The 17,047-nt window shown below is 38.1% G+C and overlaps 1 protein-coding gene across 9 annotated transcripts in view; it reads left to right on the forward strand.

Moving 5' to 3' along the window:
* The window catches only part of HERC1 (HECT and RLD domain containing E3 ubiquitin protein ligase family member 1), a 115,153-nt gene that overhangs the window by 74,139 nt on the left and 23,967 nt on the right, over positions 1-17,047 (forward strand). For 8 of the 9 annotated variants that reach the window (XM_080626614.1, XM_080626612.1, XM_080626611.1 and 5 more), the window contains 14 exons: positions 607-846; positions 1,035-1,118; positions 2,209-2,729; positions 4,764-5,539; positions 7,128-7,326; positions 8,261-8,421; positions 9,851-9,967; positions 10,144-10,375; positions 11,531-11,652; positions 11,921-12,120; positions 13,291-13,559; positions 14,060-14,112; positions 15,275-15,475; positions 16,097-16,271. In XM_080626614.1, the coding sequence (XP_080482740.1) occupies positions 607-846; positions 1,035-1,118; positions 2,209-2,729; positions 4,764-5,539; positions 7,128-7,326; positions 8,261-8,421; positions 9,851-9,967; positions 10,144-10,375; positions 11,531-11,652; positions 11,921-12,120; positions 13,291-13,559; positions 14,060-14,112; positions 15,275-15,475; positions 16,097-16,271 (3,350 nt within the window). The remainder of the gene's footprint in view (positions 1-606; positions 847-1,034; positions 1,119-2,208; positions 2,730-4,763; positions 5,540-7,127; positions 7,327-8,260; positions 8,422-9,850; positions 9,968-10,143; positions 10,376-11,530; positions 11,653-11,920; positions 12,121-13,290; positions 13,560-14,059; positions 14,113-15,274; positions 15,476-16,096; positions 16,272-17,047) is intronic. The other variant, XM_080626616.1, reaches the window with a different exon arrangement.

The raw sequence follows: 17,047 nt of genomic DNA on the forward strand, positions 1-17,047 counted from the left end.
CCTAAGATCCACAGTCAGCACAAATGTGCGTTCTCTTGCTAAAGTTATCCACTGAAATACATAGATTTTGACTTTTTTTGTCTAGAAAACTTCACAAAACATTTTGTTTTCTTGCAAAAAGACACATCAGCCTGTCTGACTGTTAATTCTTCTTCTGGAGTGATTTTTTTCATTAATATAGATACGTATACAATTGTAGTCCTTGTTAGTACCAACTTCGAGCATCACATTCTTACTTCTGTTTTAACTTGAATCTGTATATATCACTCGCTGTTAATGTGAGGAGCAGAGCTTATTTATTTCTGGAATATGACTTTTGGCACTTGTAACTCTGAGTGTGTATGTTTCGAGTCCAGAAAAGAACCCAAATTTTTTCTGCATTTATTGTCTTGATTGCTAGCATTTTATGTTTAAATGACTGACCTTACACACCAAGATGTCATTTTAGGGATAGAGCATAATTTTAGCTTATTAATTTTTACTTATTAGAAGCTTCTGAGTAAAAGCAGTGTACATAAATCTGTGTACAGTAAATTTTCATTGCTTTGTTGTGTTGAAACATCTGTTCTTGACTTTTTTCCCTGTTTGTTTTGTTTTGCCTGGTAGTTCTACATTGTGAAGGAGAATCGAGGCAATGAAGGAACATGTGTAGGAGTTTCTCGCTGGCCAGTACATGATTTTAACCATCGCACTACCTCAGATATGTGGCTGTATAGAGCCTATAGTGGTAACCTTTATCACAATGGAGAGCAAACTTTGACTCTGTCCAGCTTTACCCAAGGAGATTTCATCACATGCGTACTAGATATGGAAGCAAGAACTATTTCGTTTGGTAAAAATGGAGAGGTATTTAACATAAAATGATTTTTTTTAACAGCAATTTGACATGGATATTTTATATAAAGCGAAGTGTGATAGTTAAGTGGCAGTTTCAGTACTTACAAAGACTATAATACAAGTATAACTTTGTCACATTTCATGTATTTGCTTGTTAAGGTGTTTGAAATTTAAGGGTTTTTTTGTTTTTTAACTAGGAGCCAAAACTAGCTTTTGAAGATGTGGATGCAGCAGAGTTATACCCTTGTGTTATGTTCTACAGCAGTAATCCAGGCGAGAAGGTAACTTAAATGTTCATCTGCGTAGGTGTACTGGTTTGTGCTAGGATCAAATCAATATTCTTTGTAACAGCCCGTATGATGCAAGGTTTTGGGTTTGTGACCAAAGCTGTGTTGATAATTCACGGTGGTTTAGCTGTTACTTGACCAGTGCTTACGTAGCATCAAGGCTTGCTCAGTTTCTCACCATGTCCCTCCTAGCAGGCAGGTTGGGGTGGGCAAGAGGTTGGGAGGGAGCGCAGGCGATCGTGTCACTTAAACAGACCAAAGGAATATTCCATACGGTATAGCATCACACACAGCAGGAAAACTGCTGGGAAGTTTGCCAAGGATTTCTCTTGCTCAGGGACTGTCTGGGCATTGGTCACCTGGTGGTAAGGGATTGCATTTTGCAGCACTTGTTTTAATCCGTTTTGTTTTAGTTTGTCTTGTTTTCTTTTATCTATGAAACTTCCTGACCTCAACCCACAAGTTTTCTCACTTTTGCCCTTCTGATTCTCTTCCCCATCCTGCTGAGGGAGGTGAGCAAGTTGCTCTGTGGGGCTTAGCTGCCTTACTGGTGTTAACACTTAATAAGAGGTCATAAGTTTATCATTTTCCATCTGTTTTTCTGGGTGTCAGGGTTATGGATGTTGGGGTTTTTTGCAGGTTAGCAATGGCAGCTAGTGAGTGGCGAGAGAATCACTGATTATTGATTTTGGTTTATGACATACACTGTCTTACTTGAACACTACCTAGATTTCTCATAAATTCCTCTATTGTACAATCTACTGTAAATTTAAAATGTATTTTATTATTTACAGTTGATTTACAGGCTTAGCATTCTACTCACAATATTGCATTCCCAGTGAGAATGCAGTATTAGGAATTCCTGGTAGTATTACATGAGAAACCATGAACTGTTGTAATTTCAGCAACCTTGAGTTTGAAGGGATGCAGGTTTTGATCAGTGTTGAAGTGGATTTCCTAGGGATCCCAAGCAAAAAAAAGGCAGTGATAGTAGAGACTACAGAGACTCCTGTATTTAAATAAAATGAGCTTCTACAGCAACATTGAGAAGATAACTTTTAAACTGTTCTCCTTAAACATGTAGGTGAAGATCTGTGATATGCAGATGCGTGGAACACCTAGAGATTTGCTGCCTGGTGACCCCATCTGTAGTCCTGTTGCTGCAGTGCTGGCAGAAGCCACTATCCAACTCATTCGTATCCTTCATCGCACAGACCGTTGGACACACTGCATCAATAAAAAAATGATGGAAAGACTGAACAAAATCAAAACATGTCTTAAAGAAGCAGGCCAAAAGCTGAAGAAGAGTCGCTCAGTTCAAAGTCGAGAAGAGAATGAGGTGAGAGAGGAGAAGGAAAATAAAGAGGAAGAGAAAAGCAAACACAGTAGGCATGGTCTGGCTGACCTTTCAGAACTGCAGCTGAAGATGCTCTGTGTGGAAGTATGGCCTGTTCTAGCAGTAATTGGTGGAGTTGATGCTGGTCTTAGAGTTGGAGGTCGATGTGTACACAAGCAAACTGGACGTCATGCCACCTTGCTTGGAGTAGTGAAGGAAGGCAGTACGTCTGCCAAGGTCCAGTGGGATGAAGCAGAGATTACTATCAGGTATGCTCATTTCCTACACTTTTCACAGTCTAGTGGTGTTTTGTGCTTCAAAATCTTCCAAAGTAACATACGTTTTACACTAGAGTCATGCTGATCATTTATTTCAAGCTTAGACTACAAAATTTAGCCTTTTAAAACAAACAAATACAATATTTAAGTTTTTATGGTATCTATTAATAAAATGTCTTGTGTATAAAAAATTAAGTTGATAGGTTTGCACTGATTAAAGCATCATTAGACTTCTTAGTTTTTCCTAGATTTGAAATGGGGATTGCTTGGTTTAGAATTGGTATGTATTGGCTAACTAAAACATTATTCCTGTCTTAATTTACTGCAGCTTCTTGATTATGTCTCTGAATAACACAGATTTTTACTGGGAGTTAGTGCAAATGGCAAACCTGATTGTAGAGAGCCCTGATTTGGTTTATCAGAGTTTAGAACTCATGTCTGCTGCATTGTCATTCCCTTCTTAGGGAACTGGAAATTGTTCTGTGGGGCTTGCGGGGTGGTTAAAGTCTGGAAACGGAAGGATTCTATTCTTTCTGGTGGGTGGGATGATGGTGTTCAAATCAATGCTGCCTCAAAGTAGTGTTTGTTTGTTCTGTGACCTGCCTTAGAGAGCTGAAAGAGTGCCCCTGTATTAGGTGTTAACACTGAAGTTGTTCTGCAGATGATGTTGAAAACTGGGGAGGAGGCTGGAAGGAGATACTCCTTTTTCCACTGATCTTGCAGATGTGCCTTCAAAGGGAAGGCACTGGGAGGGAAACTGAAATGAAGCTAGTGGCTTCTCTTGGCTCCCTGGTGCTCTCTAAGGAATTGCCTGTGGTTTTATGTGGAATAGTTTGGATTCAGTACTCTTCTTAAGCTCCTTCTGGCTATAGTTGAAGGGTCATCTTCTGGAGAAATTGAGCAATAATCATTTTTTTTGCCACCAGTTACAATTGCATTCTGAAACAACTGAGGTCAGTTCACCTCTTAGAACTGTTGCATGATGCCTAGTTTGTCTTTCTGCAAAGTCTGTGATCACTTTAACAAAGTATGAAGTGCAGTTGATTGTTGAGTTTAGCTCCAGATACAAATTTTCATGTATGCCCATGTGACAGTATAGCCTTAAAGTAAGTGTCTTAAAAAATAATTTGGAATGTTAGGTGAGTGAAGCACTTGAACATAGGCAAGCTCTTGGTAATGCATTGAATAGAGTTCAGAATGTACCTTCTTAATTAAAACAGGGCTCAAGCTTGCTTTCATTTTTAGGTAGAAGTTTACATAAGAGGGGAAAACATTTTGGGATAATAAAAGGAAGATTTTGAAGTTCTTTATCTGGTACATGTGTAGAAAATACAAGATATATGGAAGTTTAGGCTGTTGAATTTTTATCTTACATATAGTGAAAATTAGTCAAGTGTAACAGTCCTAAATGTTAACAAAATATCACTGAGTATAGATGGAAAACATATATTTGTCTCTTGGGTTTTCTGACCTGTTTTTAAGAAGTCACTGTCCTCTCCATGTAATCTGCCCTGGCATAACCAGAGATGAAATCATTGGAAGCTATCAGTAGTGTGCTCCTTGTGATGAATAGTCTGAACAGGAACATGGAGTTAAATGAAAGCTTTTCCTTAATGTGAAAAAAGTTTTGGAGTGTTTTCTTTCTAAGCTTTTATACCTGTTAACAAATTCAGCTCACGCGTGAAGGTGAAATTTGGCTCAGGGTTGTTTTTCATAGTAAGAGGCTGTTACATGTTTCTAAATAATTACAGAAACCTCTGTCAGAACAGCATTGATAGCTTCTGTGGTGCTTCTGGGGTTTAATGCTTGCTGTTGAAACCCCGTGCATGCGTTGTTGCCTTTACAACACTCTCCCTGTTTTTCTGATCATAACCTCATTTTCCCATTTCCGTTTAATTTTTAGAATTGGTTTGTTTATTTTACTAAATATATTTTACATCCTACTTTGCCTACATTATTTCCTGTACTTTCCTCCTGTCTCTCCCTCACTTGCTTTTTCCTGTGTCATTCTGATCTTTATTAAAGCTTCCCAACTTTTTGGTCGCCTAGTGATACTCCATTGTATAATCTGGAGCCCTGTGAACCGCTGCCTTTTGATGTTGCAAGATTTCGTGGGCTGACAGCTACGGTGTTGCTGGACCTTACCTATCTGACTGGTATTCATGAAGATACAGGAAAGCAGAGCACCAAGAGGCATGAGAAAAAACACAGGCACGAATCGGAAGATAAAGGGGAAATGGATCAGAAAACAGAGGGTGATGTTGGATCAGATCCACGATTAGGACAAAGTGCTGATGATAACAAAGGACATAGTGCTGTGAGCTCTAAGTCGGAAAATGAAATTGCTTCTTTTTCCTTAGAACCATCAACACTAGGTGTGGAATCCCAACACCAACCTGCTGAGGGAAGAAAAAAGAATCACGAACATACTCCAAGAAATCATGATATAGTGCAGTCGGAAATCAGAGCGGTGCAGCTCTCTTATCTTTATCTTGGTGCCATGAAGTCACTTAGCGTTCTTCTTAGTTGTAGTAAATATGCTGAACTACTGTTAATACCAAAAGTCCTGGCAGAAAATGGTCACAACTCTGATTGTGCAAGTTCTCCAGTTGTTCATGAGGATGTTGAGATGCGTGCTGCCTTGCAGTTCCTCATGCGCCACATGGTGAAACGGGCAGTCATGCGCTCACCAATAAAGAGAGCTCTAGGACTAGCAGATCTAGAACGAGCACAAGCCATGATCTACAAGTTAGTGGTTCACGGGCTGCTGGAGGATCAGTTCGGTGGCAGACTCAAACAAGGTATGTTTTAAAAACTTTGGAGGTATATGCTTAATTATTTTTATTTCTGTTAAAATCGATAGTAATGATAATACAACAGAAATACAAGAGTTTCTCATTTGCATTTAATACTTTTTAAAAAGGAGCGCTTCTGTATACAGTTGGCAGAAGGATTTGCATGTGATGTAAATATCATGTTGTGATTGTATGCAGTCATAGCAACAGACGATGCTGAGCAGGGTCAGGGTGTAAGTAACCTGTGTTTCTAAGAAAAAGCTCTTATATCAGTTGTAGGCTTGCTTGTTGTTTTTTTTTTGGGGGGGGTGGAGGGGTGGATATTTGTGGGTGATGGCTTGGTTTGAGGTTTCCGTCAAGTATTTTTTCTGAGATACTTATCTGTTGTGGGGTTAGGGTTGGTTTGGTTGGTTTTGTTTTTTCCTGAGATATTTGGCAATGCACTAATAGAAGCTGAAGAGAAAACGTATGTAATTCCTTTTCTTCTTAAAAATATGTGTATTACAGCCTGCATCCTCAGGGAAGCCATTTGCATCAGTTTAGACAAATTAAAAAATATCTAAAATACTAAAGCTAATTACTGCGCCATCTGGTTCTTCACTGTCCTAAGCACTCATAAACCAACCAAAAAAAAAAAAAAAAAAAACCTCTAAAAAAATCTATAGCTTAGCTGAATTCAAACCAGCTATATAGTTAACCAACTCTATTTCCATATCTGAAATTTCCTTTGCTTTTGCCTAAGATTAATCCTAGCTGTTACGATCATAAATCTAAATATCATAAGATCTGGCATAGAATCATAGAATGGTTTGGGTTGGAAAGGACCTGAAGACCATCTAGTTCCAACCTGACACCTCACCCTAGACCATGCCACCCAAGACTCTGTGTAACCTGGCATTGAACACTGCCAGTGATGGAGCATTTACCACTTCTCTGGGCAACCTGTGCCAGCGCCTCACCACCCTCACAGTAGAGAACTTCTTCCTTCTATCTAACCTGAACTTCCCCTATTGTAAATTTAAAACCATTACCCCTTGACCTATCACTGCAGTCGCTAATGAAGAGTCCCTCTCCAGCATCCTTGTAGGCCCCTTCAGATACTGGAAGGCTGCTTTGAGGTCTCTTCTCCAGACTGAACAGCCAAAACTTTCTCAGCCTGTCTTCATACAGGAGGTTCTCCACCCCCTTATCATCTTCATGGCCTCCGCTGGACTTGTTGCTGCATGTCCTTCTTATGCTGAGGACACCACAACTGCACGCACACTACTCCCAAGTAGGGTTTCATGAGAGCAGAGGGGCAGGATCTCCTCCTTCAACCTGCTGGTCACACTTCTTTTGACTGTTATCATCTAGAAAGCCTTGTTTACTGTTTACATTGTATCAGTAGGACAACAGCAAGAGCTGACAGACTGATTTCTTTACAGAAGTCCATGACCTGTTGGCTGCAGTATATGTGTGGTGTGCATTTTTAAAATTCCCCCTTGATTTGGGAATTTTAAATAATGATAGTTGGTTTTGAAAGTTTAGCCACAGCTTCTGTTTTGCTCTACGCAATGATATTACTGTTCCTGTAATGTCCTTTTCTCGATTGCAGAAGTAGATCAACAGGTAGAAGAAGGCGATCAGTCTCAGCAAGCCCAAACACCAGTTACAACCAGCCCTTCTGCTTCCAGCACGACATCTTTCATGAGCAGCTCTCTGGAGGATACTACCACTGCTACTACTCCAGTAACTGATACTGAAACAGTTCCAGCTTCAGAATCACCTGGTGTTATGCCTCTCAGTCTTCTTAGGTAAGATAGCTTTATTTGTAGTATGTATGATATTGTGGGTGTGGGGAACCAGTTGTGTGGTTTATATAGGTGTCTTTTGAAAATGTTGACATTTGTATTGCCTGTCAGGAACTGCCTCTGCAGAGGACAGAGTTTAATTTGTTACTTTGCCTTGCAGCACATGTATTACTAGAAATCAAAAGCTTTTAATATACGCTGTATATATGTGTAACATCTGAATTCTTCAAGAAAGAAGAAAATTCCTTATGAGTCCTTCAGTTCTCATGCTTATTTGGAGTAGCTTAAATTATAAAGTTCTGTATTTGTAACAAGTAGTTGTTAATTCTCAAACTAGAGTAGATCTTAGTTTGTAGTTAACATCCTGCAGGCTAAGTCCTTGCTTCATCCTACCTTCACATACTGAAATGGAAGATAAACCTAGTTAATCTGCAGAGGCTGTTTGTGATGTAGAAGGAAATCTGCTTTACACTGAATAGAGTCCTGTTCTAAGTTTATTAATTCTGTTGAGGTATCTGACCTCTGTTCTTAGAGGTTTTGCAGATATAATTTGACAGAAGTCAGAACAATGTCTTTTTACCAGGACAGTGAAAGTAAAATACTCACCTGATGTATTACTCAAGGTGAGTTCTGAACTAAGTGGAGAAATAGGAAGTGTGTTTAATTGTCTTTGATTCCTAGGACAGCTCTTGGTCTATAAGGGGTCCTTTTAAGTGCATGCTTAGAATTTAACTTTCCAGGCAAACGTGGGTAGGAATGAGCTGTTTAGACAGGGGTTTCTGCCCACCTCAGTGTATGCTTTCTGCCTTACCCTTACAAAAATCAATTGCTGTAAAGTATGCCTTGCCAGGTGCACTCTTATTTGATATATTTCTTGTGTCAGACCTTTTACATCATAGCTCTTTGTAATATAAATGTATGTTGTTCTTTTTTAAAGGCAAATGTTCTCCAGTTATCCTACTACAACTGTACTTCCAGCACGACGTGCTCAGACTCCTCCAATATCATCTTTACCAACATCTCCTTCAGATGAAGTTGGAAGGAGACAAAGTCTGACTTCTCCTGATTCCCAGTCTGCGAGGCCTGCCAATCGTACAGGTAAACTCGTAGTTACTACAGGTAGTAACCTCACACAAGTTCAGTGTAGTGTTTTAAGACATTGAAAGCCAACAGGATTTCTTTTTAATGCAACCTGACATGCAAAGCATTTTCAAAAACCTTTTGATTACTATCTTAGTACAAAAAGCTATAGCTTGCTTATCTGCAGACTTGATCAAGCAAATGAAGTCAATTTTTAAAAGGTGTGGAATGGATTGCATGTATAAAATGAGAATGGTGATATAATTGGTAATTAAATCAAAATGTTATTCTGATTTGGCTTGTTTCCTTGCTTGTGTGCCACTGTTCATTGCACTAATTTTCTAGCTTTTGTTAGATTATGTTCCACATGGGAAACAAGAATTGGTATATTTTATAATACATACACCAGTATAGCTCCTGCCAGTTGATCTTGTTTAATGAGATAAAAAGGGCTGTCCAGCCTTTATGGGCTCCTCATGCTTCTGTCCGGAATCACATGAAGGTAATGGGAGGCTTCTGTTCAGTAACGTTTTATTACTGCCTGCATTGTACTTCTCAAGACAGAAACTCGCTCTGTTCCAGTATACATACAGATTGGCATAGCTAGGTGGCTGAGCAAATTGTTACATTAGAATCTTGAGTTTCTAAAGAGCACAAATGAGTATCGTGATACAAAGGAGATAATAGTAAAAAGAAAGGTGCAAGTCCATATGTATGTGGTTTGTATGAACAGAAGACACTTAAAGTAGATTCATGAGATTTCATACTCAGCACTGAGAAATAAAGTTCATTTTTTAAAATTCCTGACTGATACCAGTCTATATTATTGGTCTTAATCCATGCTATTAGTTGGTTCTTTTAATCATGACACTGTCTTTACAGCAGTATTTGTTAGTACGTTGTTGATACCTTCATTGATGAGACCTCACTTTTAAGGCACATGATAAGCAAACTGTGGGTTTGAGACAGTAACTGACCTTTTGATAGTCTCTTTGCAGAGAAATTTGGCTATCATCTGCAAAGAGATTTTTCAGGTATGTCATCAGCTTGGTTGAGGTCTCTCTGTGTACCTGAAAAAGAATGTGATCTCATAATATTTGGGAATCTTGATGATTCAGTCAAGGATAACTTTATTTACTCTACCTAAATATAAATAAAATAAATAATTTTATACAGTTTTACATGGTAATAAGCTTCTTAGAAATATCTTAAATAGTTCTTTGAATATCATCAGTATCCTACTTGGTTAAACAGAGGCTTATATAATAGATATGTCAGTAAGAATGAACACTGGTTTCATTACAAAAAATAGTTTGTAGAAAGTAGTAGAGAAAAAGTTGTTAAGGCCATTATTCCCTTATTTGGAGCTAGTATATCAACATATCTAGTAAAATAACACTTGAGAAAGGTTTATGCACTTTACATTTAATGTTTTCTGTCTTTTAAGCCTTGTCCGATCCAAGCAGCCGACTTTCGACATCCCCTCCTCCTCCTGCTATCGCTGTTCCACTGTTAGAAATGGGGTTCTCCCTCAGACAAATAGCAAAAGCCATGGAAGCTACAGGTAATTTATAATATCCCTTTAGATTGAAAAAAAAAAAATTAGGTAAATATGGCACACTTTCTCCCAGTGGAGTATTTCATCTTTAAGTTCTGTAATAATTAATGGGGAAAAAAACCCCACTTTTTTCACCATCAGTGATATAATACAATTTTGAATTGTGATTTTCCTGCTGTCAGGTGCCAGAGGAGAAGCAGATGCACAGAATATCACAGTGCTTGCTATGTGGATGATAGAGCACCCTGGAAATGAAGATGATGAAGAGCCCCAGTCAGAAGGGACTGCAGATTCACGACATGCAACAATAGTCTCTGGAAGCAGTGGAAAATGTAGTGATCATTGTTATTTGCAGTCACCAGGTGATATTCCTTCTGCTGATGCCACTGAAATGGAGGAAGGCTTTAGTGAAAGGTAAAATGGAGTTTTCTTTTCCTTAAGTCATCTGTTGCTGCAGCTGATAAGCTCGTAAGTTCATTGTTGCTGACAGAACATGACACTGTAATGCCACTTTTGAAGCTTATTGCAACATGAGTGAAAGCAAAGACACAAATTAGGTGTGTGTGGTGCTTTTTATTTTCCACTACTGGTTATGCACAGAATCGGGAAAGAATGTAACTTAGCATTCTTCCTTCAAAAAAAGGAGGAATGAAAAAGCATTGCTGATGTTTTACCTAAAAGACCTAGCAATAACACAAAATTTCATTGGAATAGTACTTATTTTTTCTTCAGTGTATTCATGAACATGTGTTTTCTACATTTTTCTTGTAAAAAAAAATCTTGGTTTGCCCAGAGAGGATGAAACTGAGTTGAAGTTTCTGTTCTCAGTCACCTTCATAACCTTCATAAACTGTGTATTAAACAAGCAGGAAAGATCTGTTTCTCTTCTGTTTTGTTTTTAATCCTAAAAGCGATAGTTATATTTTTAAGTGACACGTAGGAATCCTGCCAGCTCTTTTGTTGATAGTGAGGGGACAATTACAAGAAGTAATTTTGAGAACACTTCTTTGTTCAGATTCTTTGATCCTACTGAGATAATGCATTTTAAAATTTCCTCAGTTGCTTCGTTCCAGGTAAACTGCCATTTGATGGAGAACTCATAGATTTCAGTTGGGAGAAAGAAAGCAGCAAGTGTTACTGAGTAACTTTGTGTTTTAGAAAAGATTTTGGGCATGAGAGGAATGGCTGAGGCAGCAGCGACAGAAATGTTGATTTTTTTTTTTCTTCTAAAAAAAAGAAACCTAGTTTGAGCTGAAGCTAACATTGATAGCATAAAATGAGAGCTTTCCCTAAATTTCTGCAATGCTGAGGCACTGTGGAAGCATCAGTGTTGAGATTGCAGCATTTAAGTTGTTTGAGGTGAATCTCACAATACCAGTCAGAAGACTGTGAGACACAGTAAATACGTGCTGCAGTGGAACTGAAAATGCTTGAATTCCAAATTCCTTTTTTAATTTCCATGAAATAAGAAAAAAACAATAAATATGATTTTATTATTTTTTCCTTACTTATTGTGTGTGGCTGCTTAAAATCTGGTTTGATTTACCTGTAAATTACGAATTCTTGTAGCCCTGATATGGATCATGTGGATAACGCAGCTTCTGCAAGTGGGCCTCCTCCTAGGAGTCGGTCAGCTGTAACAAGAAGACACAAATTTGATCTAGCTGCGCGAACATTGCTAGCACGGGCTGGTAAGTATCCTGCAAGACTTGCAAGGTCCTTGCTGATCCAGTAAATGAAGAGGAGCGGGATTGGCACCTAGCATGAAAATCATAAAACTCTCCTTCATATATGTGTATCTGTGGTTTTGTTTTATGTGGTAGTAAATAGATTATATTTAGCAGAAGAGTTAAAAACAAAGCAAAAGGAAGTACAAAATAATAGTCATCTTTATTACATGCAAAATAAAAGGACTGCTTTCTTGTTTTGTTTTTTCTGTGTTTGTTTTTGTTACTTGAGCGGGATTATACCGCTCTGTACAGGCCCACAGGAACCAGAGTCGAAGAGAAGGGATATCTTTGCAGCAAGATCCAGGGGCACTTTATGACTTCAACTTGGATGAGGAGCTGGAAATTGACCTTGACGATGAAGCAATGGAAGCTATGTTTGGGCAAGACCTGGCTACTGATAATGACATTCTGGGAATGTGGATCCCAGAGGTATTGGATTGGCCTACCTGGGTGTGTGTGACTGCAGCGGGGGCTGCTTTAACTTACTGCTTTAACTTACTGCTTTTTGCATGTTCGTATTTTTAAATTGGAAATAACATGCATATGCTTATAGCCTGTTTGAAAATACCTTACTAAATGCCATCTATGTGTCAAATCTTGTATTCTGTTGCTTCAATTTTAGATGAAGAATAGTGCTTTCTTGTGTTTCTTGCTTTGCACTTTACACGTACATGGTTTTTCTCTTCCCTCCCCTGAAAGAAGAGAACAAATTTACAAATAGTATTGTTGTTGTTTTCATGATATCACTTAGAAATCAAGTAGACACTCCAGATTGCTTAGCTGTGTAAGATAACAGACAGAGTTGTAAATGTTTTTTCCATTTAAAATAATAATAATATCTTATCTGTAGCAACATAATTTGCACTTAAATCAGTTTTTCTTAATTTAGAGATTTCATTCTCTAAAAATATGTTTCAGGTGGAAAAGAAATAGAGTAACAGCAGTTTATTAATCTTTATATTATCCATGTCAAATTAGACAAGCAACACACAAGACTGTTTTGTCTCCTAGTTAAGATGTTACCTGGCTCTGATATGGCAAGTTTCAGTGGGCAGATTGAATTGATTAGAGAGCTTGTTTCACTGGGATATTACCATGATATTACTGTTAGAACAGAAACGTTATTATAGAAAAATGAACTTTATATTCTGACAAAACCTCAGAGATTGACACAAAAAAATAATTTTTGTTGCTCAGTAAATACAAAGTCCAATTGTCGGAGTAAAAAAGGTTTTTTGTTTTTCTTTGTTGCATCCAGTCTCTGTCTAGATCTGAGGAGAAACAGGTAACTTAAAGACAGCACAGCACATGTGAACTAGTAGAGTTATACTGCCAGGAATTTTGGGTCAGATCTGAAATGGAATAGGAAATTCTCATTACCTGAAACTGTGCTATGGAATGTTTTTCCTGTTCTGAGGTGGTATGCGCTTTCTTATTGTCTATTTCTGCTTTACTTTTGTGCGAGTTAACCATAGAAATATCACTCCTTGGGTGTAACAGAAATGGACAGGAACATCCACCGAAGAATATTGCCTTGTTTTATATCTGTGTGAAGATATTTATTCTGTACAAATAACATGTGAAAATCTTCCTATGCAGCATGTTTGTGAATCTGAAGACCGAGAAGAAGTAGTCGTTTGTGAACTGTGTGAATCCAGCGTGGTTGGCTTCAATCAGCACATGAAGAGAAACCACCCAGGCTGTGGTCGCAGTGCAAACCGCCAGGGCTATCGCAGCAATGGTTCTTATGTGGATGGGTGGTTTGGTGGTGAATGTGGTAGTGGGAATCCTTACTACTTACTGTGTGGCATCTGCAGAGAGAAATACTTAGCCCTGAAGAGTAAATCCAAAACATCAACTTCAGAAAGGTACAGTAGTACAAGGAAGTGGACTACTCTGTGTAAAGAAGGGAAGCAAGTTAATAGTACTTACTATCGTCACATTCCAAGAATTTGATTGGAGAAGTCAGAATTCCCAGCAGAGTTTGTTTATTTTAACTGAGGCTTAAAATTCTTCTTTGTATTCAATATTTAGAAAAAAGGTTGTCTTGATATTTCTATTTTTTCATGAAAAGCAAGGAATTATTTCTTGGGATGTTGCCTACTCTCACTGACTTCTGGGAACTTCGTTTTTCAATGTTGTGTAGCCCTTTCTCATGCTAGTACTGCAAAATTCTGCCCCCCCCCTTCAAAAGCTCCTTTATTTATTTCTCTGTTCACTAGCCATTTCCAGAAATCAGTGTATATATCAGAAGAAAGTGTATATTCACCCAACACTCAAGTAATTTAAGAGTAAACCAAATTGAAGATTATTGTGTGTATATGTAAAATGAGAGCCATTCATTTATTTTCTTTATTTCTTCTTCTAGGTACAAAGGCCAGGCTCCTGATTTAATAGGTAAACAAGACAGTGTCTATGAAGGTACGTTTTTAAGTTGCCGAAGATATTAAATACTTCACACTTGTCTTATTTTTCTATAAAAGTACTTCCATGCAAATAAACTTGTCATGAACTGGTACAGGAAAGTATAATTTAGAATATTCTTCAGATTAGGTGTACTATTTTAAAACTTTTTTCCTTTTTAGTTCAAATGAGAGAAAATATCAGTGACATTTTTTCCCGTGTCTTCACCTTAAGTAGCTGAAATGGCAAATACTTAACATGAAGTGAAAAGGTCTTGTGGGTAGATGTTATACCAGAATTGCACATACAAAGCCTTGTGTTCAAATACACTTCTTTGGCTGCATTTGTAGAAGTTAATTAACAGAAGTTAGAATCTCAGAAGTCTGCCATTAGGCTGCTTTTTTGACCATTGTACTAACTGGGAGTATCCTGATGATGCCTTGTACTTTAAATAGATTATTTCTAGTGACTGTAAAAAACCTTTCCCAGATGATTCTTTGACTCTGGGCCTTTCTGTAGCTTGTATGATGGCAATTGTATGATTTACCCTGTGATCTAAGACTAAAAGAGTGATCCAGTACTTAGTAGCAAGTCCATCTTCCAGTAGGTAAAAAGTGTTCAGATACTGTATGGGAAGTGAGATAGAGCAGGAGGGATCTGTAAATGTAAGTTGACTTCTTGTCTAAATGGTTGGGAAAGTCTGGGCGCACAGTTACAAACTAAGAAGTTGAGCATACTTTTTTGATAAATATGAAGTCCAGAAATTTCTAGCATCTGTTCTTACTATTCATTCCTTTGGAATGTGCACCTGTTGTAAGTTAAAGCACAGCTGTATGTCTGTGCTTTTCACTATACTCCAGGTTTTGGAGTTGTCTTGCACTAGATGTGATGACCTCTTATTTCTGTGTTTTTTGAAAACCAGCTAGTTTGACACTTCAGAGAATCTTCCATGAAACTTCTCTGCAGCAGAAGATCAATGTAATGAATAGGGACAAGAGTGGGATTATTATTTTCTGATCTACTATGTTGTGTCTGTTAACATCAGAAGATGAGTTTTTAAAATGAGTATGTTGCAGATTGCAATCTACGTTTTAAACCCTGTATTGTTTTTCTAATTAATTGAAATTATTTACCATTTCAGCTTTTATAACCAAGTCTAATTATATTTCTCAAATTCTAGAAGACTGGGATATGTTAGATGTAGACGAGGATGAAAAGCTAACAGGAGAAGAGGAGTTTGAATTACTGGCAGGACCTCTTGGGTTAAATGATCGACGTATTGTACCTGAACCTGTACAGTTCCCTGACAGTGATCCTCTGGGTGCTTCAGTTGCAATGGTGACAGCCACCAACAGTATGGAAGAAACATTGATGCAAATAGGTAATTTTGAAATTAGTTTCATTCAAAGAACAAATGCCTCCCTTTTGTGTGATTTTACAGGGGCAATGCAGAAATGTTTCAACAGTCTTTCCTGCCTCCTGCCCTGAGGAAGTGAAGACAGGTTCTAAATTGCCTTTTTATTACAGGGGAGTTAGAGAGAGGAGTGTGAGGCATTTATACTGCCAGAAGGCTTGAAACTTTGATTTACTAATAAAACTGTGACCACAGTCCTGCAGTGGATGCCCGTAGCATGTTTTGCAGAGTCCAAAGATGGATTCATGGGTTTAAGTTGGAGCTTACTGACCAGCTTCTTGAAATGCAGGATCAGTGTTTAAGTTTGTAGGCCCCTCTAATGGAAAACGGAAACAGGTGAATTAATGTTAACTTGAGTATTGTTAAGTTGTGCTCACCTGTTTTTGAAAATAAGGAATAATTGATTTTATGGAGTGTATTTCAGGAGTGTATTTTCCTCTCAGTCATTAGCACTATAGTTCTGTATGCATGAAACTTCAAAAAATTGAAGATTTATTTGCAAACTTTGGCCAAATTCGTTTCTGCGCTTCTTACTGTAAGATAATGTTTTATTTTTAAACGCTAATGCAAATCATCATTATTTCCAAGGTTGTCATGGCTCTATAGAAAAAAGTTCTTCTGGCAGGATAACCTTAGGAGAACAAGCAGCTGCCCTCGTAAATCCACATGACCGTGTTATGGCTCTGAGAAGAGTGACAGCTGCTGCCCAAGTCCTCCTTGCAAGAACTATGGTTATGAGAGCGCTCTCACTATTGTCTGTCAGGTTTGTGGCATCCTTGGCAACATTTCTACCTTTCCTTTTGGAACCAGTTACCAAGTTATGTTTGATAGGGGTGCAGTTTTAAGCTATTTGGGAAAGTGATTCTCATTTTTTGTGCTTATACACTATTAAGTGAACAAGTTTGGTTAATTTTGTTCTTTTGAACTCTGTTTTCAAACTTTGTGGAAAAAAAAGTCGACATCTTATATAGAAAGTGAACTCCAGAACATAAAGATACTGTGTTTTCTCAGTGAGATTTTGTTCCAAGTTGCCTTTGTTCACAGCAAGTAGCATTTTGTTCAAGGCAAGGGCATATAGTGATAGGACAGGGGGAAATGGTTTTAAACCGACAGAGAGGAGATTTAGATGAGATATTAGGAAGAAGTTCTTCCCTGTGAGGGTGGTGAGGCCCTGGATGTGGCTGCACCATCCCTGGCAGTGTTCAAGGCCAGGTTGGACAGGGCTTGGAGCAACCTGCTCTAGTGGAGGGCAGGGGGTTGGAGCTGGGTGAGCATTAAGGTCCCTTCCAACCCAAACCATTCTATGATTCTAAGTGTTAGAACTTCGAGGTAAACATTAGAGGAAAGATGAAATACAGGAGTCTGTGGGATATGAGGATTTAAAAACTGGCTTAGTACAAGATACCTGTGCGACTATGAAGATGTCACAGAGATCCAGCATGTACATGTGAATATTGTCATAACATAACTCTAAACATGAATTATCCTTGCAAGTTTCTTCATGAATGATTCCCAGTAAAGTCATGGATTTTTTGCTAG

This window comes from Psittacula echo (genome assembly GCF_963264785.1).
Source record: "Psittacula echo genome assembly, chromosome: 10".
NCBI classification, from domain to species: Eukaryota; Metazoa; Chordata; class Aves; order Psittaciformes; family Psittacidae; genus Psittacula; species Psittacula echo.